The sequence below is a fragment of the Scyliorhinus torazame genome, chromosome 4 (assembly GCF_047496885.1).
Source record: "Scyliorhinus torazame isolate Kashiwa2021f chromosome 4, sScyTor2.1, whole genome shotgun sequence".
In the NCBI taxonomy this organism is placed as follows: Eukaryota; Metazoa; Chordata; class Chondrichthyes; order Carcharhiniformes; family Scyliorhinidae; genus Scyliorhinus; species Scyliorhinus torazame.
This window is the reverse complement of record NC_092710.1, coordinates 176747353-176768218: the sequence shown is the minus strand read 5'-3', so window position 1 is coordinate 176768218 and position 20866 is coordinate 176747353. Positions and strand designations below refer to the sequence as shown.

At 44.7% G+C, this 20866-nt stretch overlaps 1 protein-coding gene across 3 annotated transcripts in view; it reads left to right on the top strand.

Moving 5' to 3' along the window:
- The window catches only part of LOC140410610 (cytosolic 5'-nucleotidase 1A-like), a 193872-nt gene that overhangs the window by 32494 nt on the left and 140512 nt on the right, over positions 1 to 20866 (top strand). For 2 of the 3 annotated variants that reach the window (XM_072498912.1, XM_072498913.1), the window contains exons 4-5: positions 6136 to 6258; positions 15284 to 15459. In XM_072498912.1, coding sequence (XP_072355013.1) covers positions 6136 to 6258; positions 15284 to 15459 — 299 coding nt within the window. Of the gene's footprint in view, positions 1 to 6135; positions 6259 to 15283; positions 15460 to 19706; positions 19855 to 20866 lie in introns of those variants that run through there. The other variant, XM_072498914.1, reaches the window with a different exon arrangement.

The following is a 20866-nucleotide window of genomic DNA, read 5'->3' as shown; positions in this document are numbered from 1 at the left end:
TAAAAAATAGACAATCTCTGGTGTCCTGGAAAAGTTAAAACATTGGCAAGCTAAGCAGCCAATGAGATTGAAGAGTTCCAATAGACAACAATCTAGGAAGTTTGATTTCTGTGCTGAATGCGTTTTTGAAGACCGTGACAGCATTTCCTATGGAAAAACACGTTCGGCCAAATGGTAACTTCTGAATTTCCCTGATTACATGCATATATGTGGATGTCAAAAGTTGCTGTCAGTTTCACAGAGTAATGACAGTGTTAGGATAATGGGCCAGACCCCAACATTTGTTTTGATACTGGACAAGAACCCAAATATTTTAAAAATTTGTAACACTATGAGAAAAGGATGCTTCATCCCAGGAGTGATGACTCTGACCAATAATATGTTAAAAAAAAGCTTTAATTTAAACACAGAATTAACCACATTAACATCAATGAAAATAGTATTACAATTATCAGTTAAATGGTTCTTAAACACAAGGAAAAACTTAAACTGACTCTCTATATCTGCTACTAACTCCAATTAAGCAATCCATTACAGTTCCAATGTCACTTCTAAATAAAGTTAGCAAACACTTGTTTTTTTGTGTAGACATTTGGAGAGAGAGATCCTTTCAGGAGCAGAACCAGTACACTTCTGCTCAACCTAGCATCATTTGGCAAAACGACTGTTCAATTTAAAATCCTTCTGTGTTGTCAGACACAAATCCTATGGCAAACTGCAAAACTGAAGGCAGACCTGGCTCCTCCAATGAATTACATAATCTATATTCTACTAAGATGTCACATGACCTGCTTAACTAGAACTAAATACAATCCATCATACACTTCAAGGAATCTCCAGCAACCATAACAATAGCCCATTTGCCCTTTATATGTGAATAAGTGAATCATTCATGACTTCAGCTTTTATGACTTCTTAATTACAGCTTTAGCAGATCAACAGTCTGGATACCTTAACTTAGGTTATTTAATAATACTGCAACAAATATATACCTTAACCCAGGTTTTTAATAACATTGCTATATAACAATTTCTACATTCATCACAGCAGCATACGCTGTTGTACTGTAATTTTTCACCACAAGTTAGGCACCAATGTGAGTTTCCACACAAAAGGGTAGGATTTTTTTGGATGCCGGGGCTCCCCAACCTGCTATGTGGAAGGGTCAGTGGGGAATGCATCCCCACTGAATCCAGCTGCCCCACAGCGTCATATAATGCTCCAAGAAGTGCTAATTGGCTGGAAACAATTTTAGCCCTCCCAGTCAGAATGAAGTCCCACCTCCGAGAGCTGCCAGCCATCAGATTATCAGCACCACCAGGGACGGTAGCCACTATTTGGCTGACTGGCAGTCCCATGAGTGTAAGTTCAGGAGCATTTGCGGCAGAGATGAAGTGGTGGCCCAAGAGAGAGGGGTTCATGATGACAAATCAGGTGGGGAGGAAGCACCCGGTGGGTATGGACAGACCTTCGGGGGCACCTGATGTGGAAAGGGAACCAGTGGGTGCAGGCACGCTGCCCTCTCTTCCCTACCAGAGGCACAAACTGGCTGGTCTATCAGGCTTTCCCCAATCCCTGAACTTGTCCCATCAGCTGAAAAATGGAAGCCAAGCAGCCTTAAGCAAATGGGCAAGTAAAATACTTCAATTAAGGTGAGGGTGTTTGTGCGGCCGAGGCTTCACCTGCCCCATGAAAAATTTCAGACCAGTCTGGCAGGAAAGCGGAAGAAAGCCCACCCAGGAAATTTTCAAGGCCCCATTCCTTCCCTACAAACATGCCAACCGGGGAGCGCTAAACTCTACCCAGTGATTGTACCCAAATGCACAAACGCTTTAAAATCCTTATACACGTCTAGCTGAATGTGCCCATGTTCTTCATGGTGGAAGAGCTCACTGGCTTTTCTAATAAGAGTTGAAAGAACCATAAACAATGAAGCACCAGCATCCCAGCACTATACATTCACAAAACGGACAGATTCAGATGGTGTCCGATATACCTTTTTGGTAATGGTGAGAGAGAACTGCAGTTGGTTCACATAATGATGGTGGTGATGAGTTACTGGGAGGAAAGAGCTGTTATAAGGCTTCTATATCACATTCGAAGTGCCTTTAATAATCGTAATATTCATCTTTATTGTCATAAGTAGCTTACATTAACACTGCAATGATGTTACTGTGAAAAGCACCTAATCGCCACATTCTGACGCCTGTTCGGGGTCACAGAGGAAGAATTCAGAATGTCCAAATTACCTAACAGCACGTCTTTCGGGGCTTGTGGGAGAAAACCGGAGCACCCGGAGGAATCCTACGCAGACACAAGAAGAACATGCAGACTCCGCACAGACAGTGACCCAAGCCGGCATACGAACCTGAGACTCTGGTGCTGTGAAACAAGAGTGCTAACCACTGTACTACTGTGCCCCCTAGAAGTGCATGAGAATGCTGGTCTTAGATGGCTTTTTTGAAACAGAGATTGGTAGGCAATTCAATGCATGAAGCAATTCTTTGGTTTTATTTCAGAAACCAGTTGGTGAAGAATAAAACAGGAGCCAAACTTTACATACTTCTATATTTATTTACAGAGGTACAAATTGCAAGAACGTGCCTCCTAACCCAACAACCATTGATTCAGTTTGGGTCTACTTACAGGGCTATGTGCATGATCTGATTGAGATGGTGTCTAGACTGTAATCTGTGATTAAGGAGGTGGTGACACAAGTGGTCTTCAGTAGGGGCTCGAGGTATGCACAAGATGGCAAAATGGGAGCATCTCTCTTGATTGCTCCTAATGTTACATGGGAGAGTTTGGATCCAAAATCCAGCGAGTTATGTTCATGGGCTTTAATTCTTTCCACAGAGATTCAGGCAACCATCAGTGAGTCATAGACTTCCTAAATGTGCAATCTTTACAATGAAGGATCATCATGAGGAAATGTTGTCTGGAAATGGTGTAAACATAGTAGCACAGCAACATTCAGTTAGCTCTTGAGTCAGCAGCAATTGTGCTATCACCTCGCCCTGCACACTGTGGCGTTAGGTACTCTTGAAAGCAATGAGCCCAAATTGTAACCAGCAATGGATAACTCTGGAACTGATGTAAATGTATCTGGACTTATCCTGAATACTAGTAGTGGATTTCCTGTAATTTGCATGTTCTGTTACTCATAGCTACTATGCTTCTAATTAAGGAAACATAACTGCAAGTAGCAACAAGAAGTTCATGATACACAGAGGATAAAACAAGATTTATTGAACCCATGTACACAAGGTTTTGAGTTTTTAGTTCAGAAATGTTCAAAGTAACAAGGTGAACAGAAAATGTGACTTTATTGGAAAAAAAGGCCCAATAATAGTTGTGAGAATGTTCTTGCCATTTATAATTTAAGTAAATATAAGTGATAATTTAGAAATGCCTGAAGTCATCATGACAACCAGGACAGATTGTTATAGCCAAGTCAGTTTGATAAATGTAATCATATTTTACGTTGGGTAAATGAATTTTTGGAGTGCACTAAATCAGGTATGCCACAAAACAAATAAATTCAGTTCTGTGGTATAAAACGAAATGCAGGATCAGGGTTAGACTAAAACGCAAGAAGAGTTAATGTAAGAGGGGGCAATGTTGTACCCTACAGATGAGAGCTGGGTATTTTATTTTGTATTATTTCACCGAATGGGCATTGCATAGGCCTGCATCCTTATTGCCTTTGAGAAGGTGATGTTGAGCTGTCTTCTTCAACCGCTGCAGTCCATATAGTGTAGGTACACCAACAGTGCTGTTCGGGTGGGAGTTCCAGGTTTTGACTTGGCGAAGGAACAGCGATATATTTCCAAGTCAGGATGGTGTGTGACTTGCAGGGGAACCTCCAGGTGGTTGCATTCCAGGTGCTGGTGTTCCCAGGTATCTACTGCCCTTGTCTTAATGGTTGTGGGTTTGGAAGGTGCTGTTGAAGGAGCTTTGTTCAGTTGCTGCAGTGCAACTTGTAGATGGTACATGCTACTGTTACTGTTCACCTGTGGTGAAGAGAGTGAATATTTATGGTGGTGGATGGGGTGCCAAGCAAGCGGGTACTTTGTCCTGGATGGTTTCAAGCTTCTCCCGTGTTGTTTGAGCTGCATTCCTCCAGTCAAGTGGAGAGTATTCCATTTTACCCATGACTTATGCTTGTAGATGGTGGACAGGCTTTGGGGAGTTACTCATGGCGGAATTCTCATCAACTGGCCCAGTTCAGTTTCTGGTCAATAGTAACCTGTGGGAAGTTGATAGTTAGAGATTCAGCAATGGTAATGCCATTGAATTTCAAGGGTTAGAATCTCTTGTTGGAGATGGTCACTGTCAGGCAGTTGTGTTGCATGAATGTTACTTGCCACTCATTCACCTAAACATAAATGTTGTCCAGTTTCTGCTGCAACCAGGTGTGAACTGCTTCAGCATCTGAATAGCCACAAATGGTGCTGAACATTGTGCAATCATCAGTGAACATTGCTAATAATGACTTAAGGATGGAGGGAAGATCATTGATGAAGCAACGGAAGATTGTTGGGCCTAGGGACACTATCCTGAGGAACATAGAATCATAGAATTTACAGTGCAGAAGGAGGCCATTCAGCCCATTGAGTCTGCACCAGCCCTTGGAAAGAGCACCCTACCCAAGCCCACACCTCCATCCTATCCCCGTAATGCAGTAACCCCACCCCACCTTTTTATTTTGGACAATAAGGGCAATTTAGCATGGCCTAACCTGCACATCTTTGGATTGTGGGAGGAAACTGGAGCACCTGGAGGAAACCCACTCAGACATGGAGAGAACATGCAGGCTCTGCACAGACAGTGACCCAAGCCGGGAATCGAACCTGGGACCCTGGAGCTGTGAAACAACTGTGCTACCCACTGTGCTACCGTGCTGCCCGTAAACTCCTGCAGCCATGTCCCAGAACTGAATGATTGATCTCCATCTACCACAACTATCTTCCTTTGTGCTAGATATGGCACCAACCAGTGGAGCACTTTTCCCCAATTCCCGTTAGCTCCAGTTTTGCTAGGGCTCCTTGATACCATACTCAATCAAATGCTGCCTCAATGTCAAAGGCAGTCGCTCTCAACTCAACCCTGGGGGTCAGTTGATTTGTCCCTGTTTGAACCAAGCCTGTAATGAGGTCAGGAGCTGAGGGCACTGGTGGAACCCAAACTGAGAGTCAGTGAGTAGGTTATTGCCAATTAACATTGTCGACAACACCTTACATCACTCTACTGATGATCAAGAGTCGACGAATGGGGCAACAAATGGCCAGGTTGGATTTGCCCTACTTTTTGTACCCGGATATTTTTCCACATTGTCTTTTAGATACCAATGTTGTAGCTGTACTGAAACAACTTGTCTAGGGGCTAGCTAGCTCTGGACTATATGTCTTCAGTAATACCGAAATGTTGTCAGGGCTCATAGCTTTTGCAGTATCCAATGACTTCAGCCGTTTCTTGAAATCATGTGGACTGAATTGAATAGGCTGAAGACTGGCATCTGTGATGCTGGGGACCTCTGGAGGAAGCCGAGAAAGATCATCTGGACTTTTTGAGTGCAGGGGGACAATCTTAACAATACAAAGTAGCAAGCAGTCACGAGGGCTTCGGAAGATGAAACAAAAACATAGATTAGCAGAATTAGCAGACACATGTCAGGTACAATTTAATTTGTTTAAGTGTAAAATAATACATTTTGGGAGAAAAGGAAGTAACAGGAATGTGCACTTAATAAAAATGTTTTGACAGGTGCAGATGCAATAAAGGATTACATTCCATTTGCCTTCCTAATAACTTGCTGTACCTGCCTGCTAACCTTTTTTGCTTCATGTACGAGGATCCCAGATCTCTCGGTACTGCACCATTCTGTAGTCTGTCTCCATTTAAGTAATACTTTGCTTTTCATTCATTGCATGAGTTATTTATTTCGATATGTGCAGCTTGTTTATTGAAGAAATATTGCAATAACGTATGAAGGAGAAATTTCACTTCTTGGTTATTTTATGAAAGATTTGACATATAGGAATGTGATAACACTGGAGGCACTTATTAATTTATTGAACAATTGAAAATAAAGATACAGTTTTAAATGTTTTTTTTAAAATCACTTTATTTCAGGCTTGTCAATTGAAAGATTTTGTATGACTGGTGGAACAAGTCCTATCAATTATCTAAAGGCATATCATACCAACTTATACCTCTCATCAGATCCTATGAAAGTTGCAAACGCATTAAGTGAAGGTAAGGACGGTGAAACAAATGCATCGCAGAAATATAAGTTGTATTTGTACATCGCAAACTTTCAATGCAAAACAACCTATAGCATGAATGTTAAAGAACAACAACCATCATCATTAATCCTTGGAGATCAAAATGATATACAGAAAATACATGGTAGGGCTAGGTGTTATGCAGAATCAACTGTTAGGCCTGAATTTTAGTGGAGTCTGGCCAGGAGGGAGGCTTAAGGGACCCAATTCTAGTGATTCCTCCCTCATTCCCATTTCTGACAATTTTTGCCAGTGCGAATAAGGGCTTGGGTAACTAGCCCGCATGCAGCAATTGGTCCTTGCCTGCACCATTGAGGGGGTGGCCAGAGAGTCATAGATGTTTACAGCATGGAAACAGGCACTTTGGCCCAGCTTGTCCATGCCGCCCAGTTTCTATTACTGTTAGTCTCACTTGCCCGCATTTGGCCCATATTCCTCTATACCCATCCTGCCCATGTAACCGTCTAACTTTTTAAAAGGAAAACATTGTATCCGCCTCTACCACTGCCTCTGGCTGCTCATTCCAGATGCTCACCACCCTCTGTGTGAAGGAATTTCCCTTTTTTTATCTCTCCCCTCTCAACTTAAATCTATGCACTCTGCCCTCTAGTTCTAGACTTCTCTACCTTTGGGAAAATATGTTGACTTACCTTATCTATGCCCCTCATTATTTTATAAACCTCTATAAGTTCACCCCTAAGCCTCCTAAGCTCCAGAGAAAAAAGTCCCAGCCTATCCAGCCTCTCCTTATAACTCAGACCATCAAGTCCTTGTTGCATCCTCGTAAATCTCTTCTGCACTCTTTCTAGTTTAACAATATCCTTCCTATAATAGGGGACCAGAACTGTACACAGTGTTCTATGTGTGGTCTTACTAATGTCTTGTACAACTTCAACAAGACGTCCCAACTTCTGTATTCAATATTCTGACCACTAAAACCTAGCATGCTGAATGCCTTCTTCACCACCCTGTCCACCTGCGACTCCACTTTCAAGGAGATATGAACCTGTACTCCCAGATCTCTTTGTTCTGTAACTCTCCCCAACTCCCTCCCATTAACTGAGAAGGTCCTGCCCTGATTTGATCTACCAAAATGCATCACCTCACATTTATCCAAATTAAACTCCATCTGCCATTCATCGGCCCACTGGCCCAATTGATCAAAATCCTGTTGCCATCTTATATAACCTTCTTCACTATCCACTATGCCACCAATCTTGGTGTCATTTACAAACTTACTAACCATGCCTCATACATTCTCATCAAATCATTAATATAAATAACAAATAACAGTGAACCCAGCACCGATCCCTGAGGCACACCGCTGGTCGCAGGCCTCCAGATTGAAAAAGAACCCTCCACAACCACCACCCTTTGGCTTTGGTCGCCAAGAAAAGTTTGTATCCAATTGGCTACCTCACCCTGGATCCCGTGAGATTTAACCTTTTGCAACAACCTGCCATGTGGTACCTTGTCAAAGGCCTTGCTAAAGTCCATGTAGACAACGTCGACCGCACTGCCCTCACCTACCTTCTTGGTTACCCCTTCAAAAAACTCAATCAAATTGGTGAGACATGACTCCCCTGAGACAGCCATGCTGACTTTCCCTAATTAGCCATTACCTGTCTAAATGCCTGTAGATCCTGTCCCTCAGAATACCTTCTAGCAATTCAACTCTTGTCCTCTGAGATCTGGATTCTCCACTGCGCTCTCTGTCTCCAATATCAACTCTTGTCAGTGATATATGGGACACCATATGATAACCCATCTACCTGTGTTACCGGCCCCAGGAAGGTGTATGCATGTGTGTGTGAGTGTGTGTGTGGTGTGTGTATGTGTGTGTGTGTGTATGAGCTGGTGGATGGCCTGAATGGGTCATATGATAGTGCATCCTTAGTGTCTTTGTACTCCCCCTGCACATAATAGTGCATCCTTGGTGTCTTGTCCTCCTTCTGCACCACCTCCTGTGGGACAGTGGGCCCATGGGAGATTAAAACATGATTTAGAGCTCTAAAGATTGGAAGATCTTAACTGGACATTGTGCATATGATCATATTTTTCTGGCTGCAGACATTAGGTCAGCATGTCTGAGTGTTGCATACCATATGGCTGTGCAATATTTAATTCCATTACAGTTTATGATGAGTACTTTCTGCCTGTAGATGAAAGAATCAAGATGGCAGGTGTGTCACTGCTAGTTCCATTGGTATTTGACAAGGTGTTTATTAAAAGTCACTTTCACAGCCATATTTTTTCCTCAGTCACTGTCTCCGTCTCACCTCACGTGGATTCCAACTGAAGTTCCATCCCTCATATTTCAAAACCACCCAGGATCGCAGGTATTTCCATGACATACAACAGTCCTCGGGCTGTTGTTTCCGCCGCATTCTGAAATCCATAATCGACCCTCTCTCAAGGGTGTCCATGTCCCGAGTTGCTTTTAATTCTTTGTCCCATCTAATGCCCTTAACAAGAGCTTTTTCTCTTCCTTTCAGGTATTAAGGAATGCAAGCTCCAGGAACCGACTGACACAAATGCCCATCTGGATCCTGCACATATTCCTGTCCCACTGACCCCATTCTTCTAATCCCAGTTCATACCATGAGCGGGATTCTCCGAACCCCCGCCGAGTCGGAGAATCGCCGGGGGGCAGCGTGAATCCCGCCCCCGCCAGCTGCCGAATTCTCCAGCGCCGGAGAATTGGCGGGGACGGGAATCGCGGCGCGTCGGTCGGCGGCCGCTGGCAGCGGCCCCCCTTGCGATTCTCCGGCCCGCGATGGGCCAAAGTCCCGCACGTTCTATGCCGGTCCCGCCGGCGTACATTGGAGTTGGTCCCTTACCGGCGGGACCTGGTGGCGCAGGCGGGCTCCGGGGTTCTTGGGGGGTCACGGGGGGATCTGGCCCAGGGAGGTGCCCCCACGGTGGACTGGCCCGCAGTCGGGGCCCACTGATCCACGGGCGAGCCTGTGCCATGGGGGCACACTATTCCTACGCGTCGGCCGTGTAAGCCTCCGCAATGACTGGGGCGAAGGTGAATCCCTCTGCGCATGCGCGGGAATAACGTCAGCAGACGCTGACGCTCCCGTGCATGCGTGGACCCGCGCCGGCCAGCGTAGTCCCTTCGGCCCTGGCTGGCGTGGCGCCAAAGGTCTTCCACGCCGGCCGGCGGGGCGCAAACCACTCCGGCGCCGACCTAGCCCCTGAAGTTACGGAGGATTCTGCACCTTTGGGGCGGGCCGACGCCGGAGTGGTTCCGCCACCCCACTGCGCCGTTTCTGCCTGCCCCACCAATTCCTGGAGAACCCCACCCCATGTATTCAGAATAACCTCTGAACTTACCCTCTGCTGCTGAACATTCTGTACTTAGCAAAGGACTCAGTCCCATCCCCTTACACCCTCACCTCAATGAATTTCAGGCGATGCATGATGCTAAACTCTTCTTCTATCGGGTTTATCTCCGTGCTCACTAACTTGGACAGGATTCCTCCTCTTGTTCAATTGGTCCTTTCATGCTCCTCCAGTATTTTCCCTTCCTATGGGCCCCTCACTCTGGCCTCCTACCTGTGATTTCTTTTCATTGAAAACTTTGGCTGTCTCAATTTTTCTGTTCCTCTCACCCACTCCAACCTCTCTCCTTCTGAATGTGCTGCACTCAGTTCTCTCAAGTCCAATCCTGTCTTTGTTGTCAAACCTGCTGACAAGGGTGGTGGTGTTGCTGTTGTCTGGCGTACTGACCTCTACCTCACTGAGGCTGACTGCCAGCTTCCAGACACTTCCTCCTACCTCCACCTGGACAATGGCCCCACCACCAAACATCAAGCCATTGTTTCAAGGACTGACACTGACTTCGTCGCCTCTGTAGAACTTCCCTCCACAGCTTCCAACCTCATAGTCCCCCAACCCCACACAGCCTACTTCTACCTCCTTTCAAAAACCACAAACAGGACTGTCGTGGTAAACCCATTATATCAGAATGTTCCTGCCCCATGGAACTCCATTCTTCCTCTCTTGAATCCATTCTCCCTCCCCTTGCCCAGTCTCTTCCCACCTATGTTTGTGATTCCTCTGATGTCCTATGCCATATCAACAATTTCCAATTTCCCGACCCGATCCACCTCATCTTCACCATGGATGTCCAATTCCTCTACACCTCCATTCCCCACCATGGAGGTCTGAGGGCTCTCCACTTCTCCCTTGAACAGAGTATCTAACAATCCCCATCCACCACCACTTTCCTGGCTGGCTGAACTTGTTCTGTCATTCAACAATTTCTCCTTTAAATTGTCTCACTTCCTGCAACTAAACGGTTTGGCTATGGGCACCCGCATGGTCCCCAGTTTTGCCTGTTGTTTGCAGGGTATGTGGGAATAGACTAACCACCAATATTTATTAAAAGCCTACCGTCTCCGGCAGATACTTCGACTCCAGCTTCCTGTGAGGACTCCAACTCATTCTCCCAGTTTCTCTGCCTCCGTTGCATCTGTTCCGATAATGTCGCCTTCGAAAACGCGCTTCTGACATGTGTGCCTTTTTCCTCAACTGAGGGTCCTCCCCACTTTGGTGGCACTCAGCCATGTCCGATCCATCTCCTGCACCTCTGTCCTCACCCCTTCCCACCCCCCCTGCCCCCCCTTCCCCACTAGCCACTGCATTCAAAGGATCATTCTCCATTTTCGCAGACGCCGAGACACCTTCCCCTTTAACTCTTACCTCCTCACTGTCCAAGACCTTAAATACTCCTTTCATGTGAAGCAACATTTTACCTGCACCTCCTTCACTTTGGTCTAATGCATTCGCTGCTCCCAAAGCGGTTTCCTCTACATTATGGAGACGAAATGCAGACTGGGTGACCGCTTTGCGGAATACCTTCACTCAGTCTTCAAGCATGACCCAACCTTCCTGTCATTTGCCATTTCAACTTGACATCATGCTCTCATGCTTGCATGTCCATACGAGGCTGGCTGCAATGTTCCAGTTCAACCCAACGTAAACTGGAGGAACAGCACTTCATCTTCTGATAAGGCACTTTACAGCCTTCTGGACTCAACAATCTTGATTGAGTATTTTAAACCTCCTAACATTCCTAACATTAGGAATGATAGTAAAAGTTTCTTTAAAGACATTAAAAACAAACGGGAGGCAAAAGTAGACATTGGGCCGTTCCAAAATGACGCTGGTAATCTAGTGATGGGAGACAAGGAAATAGCTGAGGAACTAAATAAGTACTTTGCGTCAGTCTTCACAGTAGAAGACATGAGTAATATCCCAACAATTCCGGAGAGTCAGGGGGCAGAGTTGAATATGGTAGCCATCACAAAGGAGAAAGTGCTAGAGAAACTAAAAGGTCTAAAAATTGATAAATCTCCGGGCCCAGATGGGCTACATCCTAGAGTTCTAAAGGAGATAGCTGAAGAAATAGTGGAGGCGTTAGTTATGATCTTTCAAAAGTCACTGGAGTCAGGGAAAGTCCCAGAGGATTGGAAAATCGCTGTTGTAACCCCCCTGTTCAAGAAGGGAACAAGGAAAAAGATGGAAAATTATAGGCCAATTAGCCTAACCTCGGTTGTTGGCAAGATTCTAGAATCCATTGTTAAGGATGAGATTTCTAAATTCTTGGAAGTGCAGGGTCGGATTAGGACAAGTCAGCATGGATTTAGTAAGGGGAGGTCGTGCCTGACAAACCTGTTAGAGTTCTTTGAAGAGATAACGAATAGGTTAGACCAAGGAGAGCCAATGGATGTTATCTATCTTGACTTCCAAAAGGCCTTTGATAAGGTGCCTCACGGGAGACTGCTGAGTAAAATAAGGGCCCATGGTATTCGAGGCAAGGTACTAACATGGATTGACGATTGGCTGTCAGGCAGAAGGCAGAGAGTTGGGATAAAAGGTTCTTTTTCGGAATGGCAACCGGGGTCGAGTGGTGTCCCGCAGGGTTCAGTGTTGGGGCCACAGCTGTTCTCTTTATAAATTAACGATCTAGATGACGGGACTGGGGGCATTCTGGCTATGTTCGCCGATGATACAAAGATAGGTGGAGGGGCAGGTAGTATTGAGGAGGTGGGGAGGCTGTAGAAAGTTTTAGACAGTTTAGAAGAGTGGTCCACGAAATGGCTGATGAAATTCAACGTGGGCAAGTGTGAGCACTTGCACTTTGGAAAGAAGAATAGAGGCGTGGACTATTTTCTAAACGGTGACAAAATTCATAATGCTGAAGTGCAAAGGGACTTGGGAGTCCTAGTCCAGGATTCTCTAAAGGTAAACTTGCAGGTTGAGTCCGTAATTAAGAAAGCAAATGCAATGTTGTCATTTATCTCAAGAGGCTTGGAATATAAAAGCAGGGATGTACTTCTGAAGCTTTATAAAGCACTAGTTAGGCCCCATTTAGAATACTGTGAGCAATTTTGGGCCCCACACCTCAGGAAGGACACACTGGCACTGGTTGAGGGGAGATATGATAGAAACATACAAGATAATGAATGGCTTAGATAGGGCGGACCTAGGGAAGTTGTTTCCATTAGCAGGAGAGACTGGGACCCGGGGGCACAGCCTTAGAATAAAAGGGAGTCACTTTAGAACAGAGATGAGGAGAAATTTCTTCAGCCAGAGAGTGGTGGGCCTGTGGAATGCATTGCCACAGAGGGCAGTGGAGGCCGGGACGTTGAGTGTCTTTAAGACAGAAGTTGATAAATTCTTGATTTCTCGAGGAATTAAGGGCTATGGAGGGAGAGCGGGTAAATGGAGTTGAAATCAGCCATGATTGAATGGTGGAGTGGACTCGATGGGCCGAATGGCCTTACATCCGCTCCTATGTCTTATGGTTCTTCATGTTAGGAGGAACATGAAGCACAAACAACAAAACATCTCACAAGTTGTATTAACGTATGGAAATCTTGAAACACACTTTAATAATTATCCAGGATGCATGTTTGCATTTTGCATGACAGTATTGAAGGAAATCATATCAAATATTGACTTAACTCAGACACAGGAGAAGAATATGAGTCAGAGCAACTTACTGACCGCGATTTATTGGCCTCATTGCGCCCGGCTTGGTGTTGCGATGAACCCATTGAGATTCGAGACGTCTCGCGAGATTCAACCAAAACTTGCCAGACATCGTGATCTGGATTTTGCCAGTGCTGGACAAGATCCAGGTCAGCATATGGCTCATTTAAATATGAATGCGCCAGATTGTCCCAATGCCCAGGAACTAACGGCCTCCTCAGCGAGGCCTCGACTGGGCGCCGGTTAGTACTGGCCCATACAAACGTGGACAGTGCAACAGCACCTGCAGCATCTCCCAGGCTATTGGAAGAGGCAATTGGGTGGTCAGCGAGAGGGCAGAGTGGCAACCTGGCTCTCCCTTTGACACCCGGGCACCTCGGCAATGCCACCCTGGGTGGCGTGAAAGGCGGGTGTGAAAGGGCCTCATAAAGATTGGGGGATGAAAGATGGAGGTCCTGAAAGGAGGGGTGGGGGGCCTGACAATGGTAGTGGATAGGCCTGAAAAAGGGGAGCTCTCAGTAACCCCGGAGTGGTGGGTCCTCACTTGGGGGTGGGGGGGTAATGCCCATGTGTGCGGGGGTTGTCATTGTCCGTGGGTGGGGGGGATGAGGGGACCCTCAAGCTCACTTTGACATTGGGGCACCCTTTCAAAATGGTGGCCCGATCTCACCAGCGAGTTCAGCTCCCCATTGCTGAAAACATTTCTGTGTGGGCTTGATGGGGGAAAAACTCCCCAAGGCCCCAAAAGATGTCCCAGTGTAGTTGAATACCAATGTGATTCTCGCCCAAAAAGCTGGCAGGAAGCACCCTGCCAACCTCGCCAAAATGACACAGACATTTTATCGTTAAATTGTGCCCATTATTGTGCAGCACAGAAAATATCAAAGCTCGAAAGGGAAATCTTCTAGTTAATTTCGTGCCAGTCTTGTGATCTATTATAAGTTTTGATGATTCCTCTGCATGACAGAGATTGCACATTCTACTAAAATAAGCCTTACAGTTGCCTGTAGAACAGCATTCTTCAAATTTGGGATATAAATTATCGGGTGCAGTAAACATGCAGTATCAGTCACCATTGCATTCATTTCACAAAAGAAGAGGGGCCTGAAATTCCACATCTGACATACTCCCACCACGGATCCGGTCGCAGTGTTGTGATGTCCTGGGACTCTGTCTCACAGCTGAATTCCTGCTTTCAGTACCAGTTTTCACAGGATCCTGGTCGGTATGTCCAATGAAAAGGAACAAACTGACTGCAGCAGGGGGAAAAATATAGGACTTTCTAAGGGTCGAGGCCTGGATTGTAGCCTTGGCTCTGGAAAAATGATTTTTGTCTGTGATTTTATTGGCCCCCTTGATAAGGGAGCTGATGGGAAACCTCGTGGCATATTTTGTGAAGTAAAGGAAGCTGTCGGTGTGACTCGCAAAAAGTTAAAAGGGGTCCTACTGAATGGAATTCATAGATCATAGATTATCATAGAATTTACAGTGCCGAAGGAGGCCATCCGGCCCATCGAGTCTGCACCGGCGCTTGGAAAGAGCACCCTACCCAAGGTCAACATCTCCATCCTATCCCCAACACCCAGTAACCACACCCAACACCCAAGGGCAATTTTGGACACTAAGGGCAATTTATCATGGCCAATCCACCTAATCAGCACATCTTTGGACTGTGAGAGGAAACCGGAGCACCCGGAGGAAACCCATGCACACACGGGGAGGATGTGCAGACTCCGCACAGACAGTGACCCAAGCCGGAATCGTACCTGGGACCCTGGAGCTGTGAAGCAATTGTGTTATCCACAATGCTACCGTGCTGCCCATTGATTTTCTATTCTGCCACACTGCCCATCAATCATTTCTCATCTTTTAAGCACTGTTCACAAATGACAGGGAGGGGAGACAGTTTGAGTTTTGTCCGATGCAGCCATTTGTATGGGTGAGAAGCACTAAATTCACAAAGCTGAACAGCTTTTTTTCTGTAATTTCAGGAATTGCAGCAGCAACAATGTGCCATCTTGACAAAGATGCTCAGCTTTCTGAGAAGCAACTAAGAGTGGCGTTTGATGGAGACTCCTTTATTCAGCAAGAACAGGAAGATAAATCTATGAAAGGTTATATGCTGTCAGATTCAACCTCTGATCATGAGGCCAAGTCAGCATCCCAGGTATGGATCACTGTTAAACCAGAATTTTTTAGTTGATGAGGGAACTGGGTGATTTGCATAAAACGTGCAAATTTATAACCTGTGGCATTTTAACTTCAAAATTAATTTAAAGGGCTGACTTTATAAGTGTTAGCAGCGAGCCTTTCTTGAACGTTGCATATATCAGGAAATCACAGACAGGCAATACACAATTTTCTGCCCATATTAATGGAGGGTTACAGTTTCCATTTAGAATTATAATCTCATAAAATTGGCTCTCAATTGTCAAAGAATGAAACCAGTATCCATTGTGATTGGGATTATCTGCATAGATGTTTCGATACTTGCACACCAAGGAATGTGACAGTACATATTTAGATTCTGGCGTGTCTGAACTTAGCAAAAAAAAAATTTGCAATATTTCTTGATGATAAATTGATGAGAACATGTTGAGAAAAGTGCATTTCTTATACTTTGAATTTTATGATCATCTTATCAGCAGTTAGCAGTTTATGCATCACATTTTCTACAGCAGCCTTGAGGTAATGGGATGATAACCGAACAGTTAGTGCATTTGAAGTTCCCCTCTACCATTGGAGCCCATTTAAAGTGACAGGAAGTCCATTGCTTTATGTTCATATTGTCATGTGAGAACACCTTTAAGAAATGGATGTTTAAGCAATGTACCTTTAAGAAATGGAGCTGATCATATTACTGAAGTGATGTTAGAGTGTGGGGGGGAGCTGAGCTCACTTCTGCTTTTGGAGTTTCAGTTTGAGAACGCAGCTGGGAGTGCCTGTGTGTTTTGCTGTGAGCTGCAGGAAGAAACACAGAGCTGGTCTGTTGATTTCTGCAATCCAAAGACTATAAACATATTGAATGTCACCTAATGGGCTCCTATTTTTGAAGGTTTGAAGTCTTTTGGATGTTTAAAGGAACAGTTTGAAGGATTATTTAGTGTTGTAGTCTTTTGGGGTTATCTTTGAAGTAATGGGTGTTAAGACATTCAATGTTTGTTTTAAAAGGGTTAACTTGAGTTCATAGAATAAACATTGTTTTGTTTTAAAAACCACTCGTCCATTTCTGCTGCATCACACCTGGTGAGTACGCCTTGTGCTTCCCACACCACAATCTATTACACGTTGTGGGTCAGTTGAGCTCCATGAACCACTTTGGGGTTCTGTAAACCCGGACCCATAACAATATCCGCGGCAGGATTTGAAGGTAAATACATTCATAAACCATTGAAGGTAAATAACTTTGCTCTTGTTCAGGGAACTTAGCTTATGGCTTGATTATAACGATCTCAGTGGTCATTGCAATCTGAATAATTTATCTATGATCAATCATTAGGGCAAATAGTCAGCTATCTTTCACATCTAATATTAATTAGATCAGAGACTGAACCGATTTCAAGTCCAAATTTTAGGAACCATTTCAAAAACTATGAATATTCAATAAAAGCCAAGGGATTTGTCAGAAATATAATTTTCCCTTTCAGTTTTCATTTTTGCTGCTTCCATTCGTGATTGAGTATTTTTCTTTGTCAGTATTTTCTACATTTTTTTCAATTTTCATAACTCCTGATTTCCTTTCCTTTGACCTACAGACCAAACTATGTTTCTAACTAACATGGCGGGATTTTCCGATCTTGCCCGCCACGGGACCAGAAATTCCCGCCCAAAGCCAGCAGACGTTTTGCTGTCACATTTTCTATCCAGCCACAACGATTCCCATGCTGGGCAGGACCAAAAAAATCCTGCTCCATATGTAATCACCAGCACCAAAGCTCAATTATTCTTTTCTGTATCTCTTCTATGCTTTTTGAGTTATTTCTTCTATATTATCTATCACTGCCCTGCTCCTCTTATTTAATATATGCATGATGCGCTTACAAATGGGATGTGACGATTGCCATATATACTAAAATAGCATTGTGAAGTAGAAACATGGGAGCTTTTAAAGGATTCTTATTTAGCTGTATTTTTGAAATCTATTTGAAGTTTAAAATAAAACAGCGATAATTTTCTGATTGTTACCTATGCCATGAATGAACTGGTAGATCAGGTGAAGACTGAGCTTGGTGTCAAGGAAGGGACATTTCATTTCCCTTAATGTTTTTTTTTAACCTGTCCTGAGTTTAACGTTGCTGCTGAAGATGAGATTTCGGAAACATAGAGAAAATTTGTTTTTTACTTATAAGGATAGTCATAGATTTCTTGAGGAAATGAAAGAGAAAATATATATGATTTAACAATGGGTGTCACTTTTGGGGGATGTACGTGCATGCTGTAAGGCAGTATATGTCATGCTTGAAAACAGTATATGTTATCTCAATATTGAAAGGGTAGCAAAGCGGATCAATGCATAATTAACCATATTTGTGTGGGTATAAATGCTTTGAGAATATTATGCAGGATGCGATTGATGCTCATCCAAAGAGCACATTCACCAATAGGATCTAAAAGCAGAAAGTCATATTGTAAATCGGATGGATTTAATTGAGAAGATTTGGGGGGGGGGGGGTGTTTGGCACTTGAGAAAGTTCCATCTTTAAGACTTAAAACACCCCAAAGATTATGGAATTAGTGGCGCATTGACTAACCAGTTTGAAAACTGGCTCAGCAATGAGAAGCTTGTGTTTATAATAAATGGAGAAATCTCTGGGATAAAGACAAATAGAGTTCCACAGGGTGTGGTCTGGATCCCTGCTCTCTATTTATTATTCCTACATGTTTTAGAATGTTTCTGACATTATGACATTGACTACACTTATATACATATCATATAAAGGAGTCTTCCTTTTTCTTTCATGATTTAGAGAAGATTATTTTTGTAATGTTATAACATTTGCTGATATCAAGATATCTGGTAATATCATGAGAATAAATAACATAATAACATTTCACAAATAACATACATAAATATGCAGCATCCAAAAATCATCTGCACCAATTAAATAAGAGATGAAGAAAAGAAAATGTAGATAAATGTACAGTGCTCCATAATGGGGGCTGGTGTAGCTCAATTGGCTGGATAGTTGTTTTGTGATGCAGAGCAAGGCCAACAGCGCAGATCCAATTCCTGTACTGGCTGAGGTTATTCATGAAGGACTCTCTTTCTCAACTTTGCCACTTGCCTGAGGTGAGGTGATCCACGGGTTAAATCACCACCAGTCAGCTTTCCCCCTCAAAGGAAAAAGCAGCCTATGGTCACCTGGGACTATGACGACTTTACTAACTTACTGCATATCGGGTGGGATTCTCCCATTGGGCGGCTAAGTGCCGATGCCGGCGTAAAAACGGGCGTCGGTGCCCGTTCCGGGACCCCATTCTCCGGCCCACGCTGCTCCAGCTGCCGATCCCGGTATGAACGTGGTGCTGCGGGGTCCGCGCATGCGCGGTTAGGCCGGCGCCAGCTAGCACATGCGCAGTGCCCTTCTTCCCCGCGCCGGTCCCGACGCCAACTGGCGCAGGGCTACAGGAGCCGGCGTGGAGGAAAGGAGGCCCCCAGCCAGAGAGGCCGGCCCACCGATCGGTGGGCCCCGATCGCGGGCCAGGCCACTAAGGAGGCCCCCTACCCCTCCCCGGGGCCGGATACCCCCTCCCCTCCCCCCCTCAGGCTGCCCCCGACCCCTTCAACGGCGAGGTCCTGCCGGCTCAGAGGATGTTAGAACGGCGCCGGCGGGACTCGGATTTTTTGTGATGGTCACTCAGCCCATCCGGGCCGGAGAATCGCCACACCGGCCTGTGCCGGAGGGTTGATGCATACCCCGACCAGCGCCGCGCCGACCCCACCGGTGCCGATGGAGCCGATTCTCCGCTCCGCAGAGCATTGCGTCCCGGTGTCAGGGCGTGGCGCGATTCGCGCGGCGGGGCGCTGATTCTCCGACCCGGCAGTGGGTCGGAGAATTCCGCCCATCAAATAAACACAATGAAAGGATGTTTTTGAGCAATTGTAGAAAAGATTTGAGATGTAATTATTGGATCTTCTGGCTGTTACTGTTCATTGCAATGTATTCCAATGACCAGGTTGAAGGAATTGACTGTAAAATAATAAATTAGAGAAACAGATGATGCAATAAAAGCTGACCAAGCAATAATTAGATTAACTATGTCATTGGGTAGAAAGATACATTGGGAATTATTTTTAATACTGATAAGTACACATTTAACATTGGCTGAAAGTGTGAGACATAAATGGGACGAGAAACCTTAGAAACAAGTGCTGGAGCCGTGGTAACTAAATTCTTTTTACTGTTCACACAGAGCTGTTCTGTTTTTGGATTTTATGGGACCAGCATTATCAGCAAGTCACATGAGTATACTTTTATTCCTCATGCATCAGAATACATCTTTAGTTACTGAGTATTTGGGTACTCAGGAATGGCACCTAAGGATCAGACAGAAAGCTCTACCATCAGCTTACTCACCTTCATTAAATCACCGTGTACCATCAGATATGTCTCATGATGAACTCTGGGCTTTTAGCTGCTCTCCTCACTAATGTGTCCACTACCTAGCGAAAGTGATCATTCATAGAAATGTTTTACTCCACCCACTGCTGTGTATCACCAACGTAGCCATCTAACATCAACCCGATGACATACTTGAATTGAAAAGTTCCATTCTATCAGGCTTGTAAGTATTGTTGGACCACAAAACCAGAATTATTCCAGTAACTACAGAATACTACAACTGCAGCCACAGTACCTGTACCTTGCACTTATTCATTGTGCCCACACTATTAGAAGGGGCAGACTGTTTGAAAAGCAGCTGTTTAGGGGTTGGAACTACCTTCCCCCGTGCCCCTAGTCATTCACACCAGTCTATGGCAAAGTGAAAAAAAAGGCAATCATCCTCTTTGTAAATTCTTCTGAATGGTTGGCATGTTGGAACTGTCTGATTTCTGGATAGATTAGGTGCAAGGAACCCAAGGAAGGCTGTCAACATTGTTTATATTCGGGGCAGCATGGTGGCGCAGTGGTTAGCACTGCTGCCTCACGGCGCCGAGGTCACAGGTTCGATCCCGGCTCTGGGTCACTGTCCGTGTGGAGTTTGCACATACTCCCCGTGTTTGAGTGGGTTTTGCCCCCACAACCCAAAGATGTGCAGGGTAGGTGGATTGGCCACGCTAAATTGTCCCTCAATTGGAGAAAATGAATTGGGTACTCTAATTTTTTTAATTGTTCGTATTCAATGTATGCTGCACTACTTTGGTCTTCTGAGTACAATGACGATCAAGGAAAATCACCCTGCATTCTTATAGGAGGAGTAGAAGGAATCTGAATAAATGGCCACAGTCAAGAAAGCTAGTCCACTTGTCCCCAGGACTTTCTTGTAAACGTTTCACTTACTGCTCTACATAACAGGAATTACATTAATTATTATTAATTATTGAAAGCTAAAGTATTTTCCGGCTCTGGCAT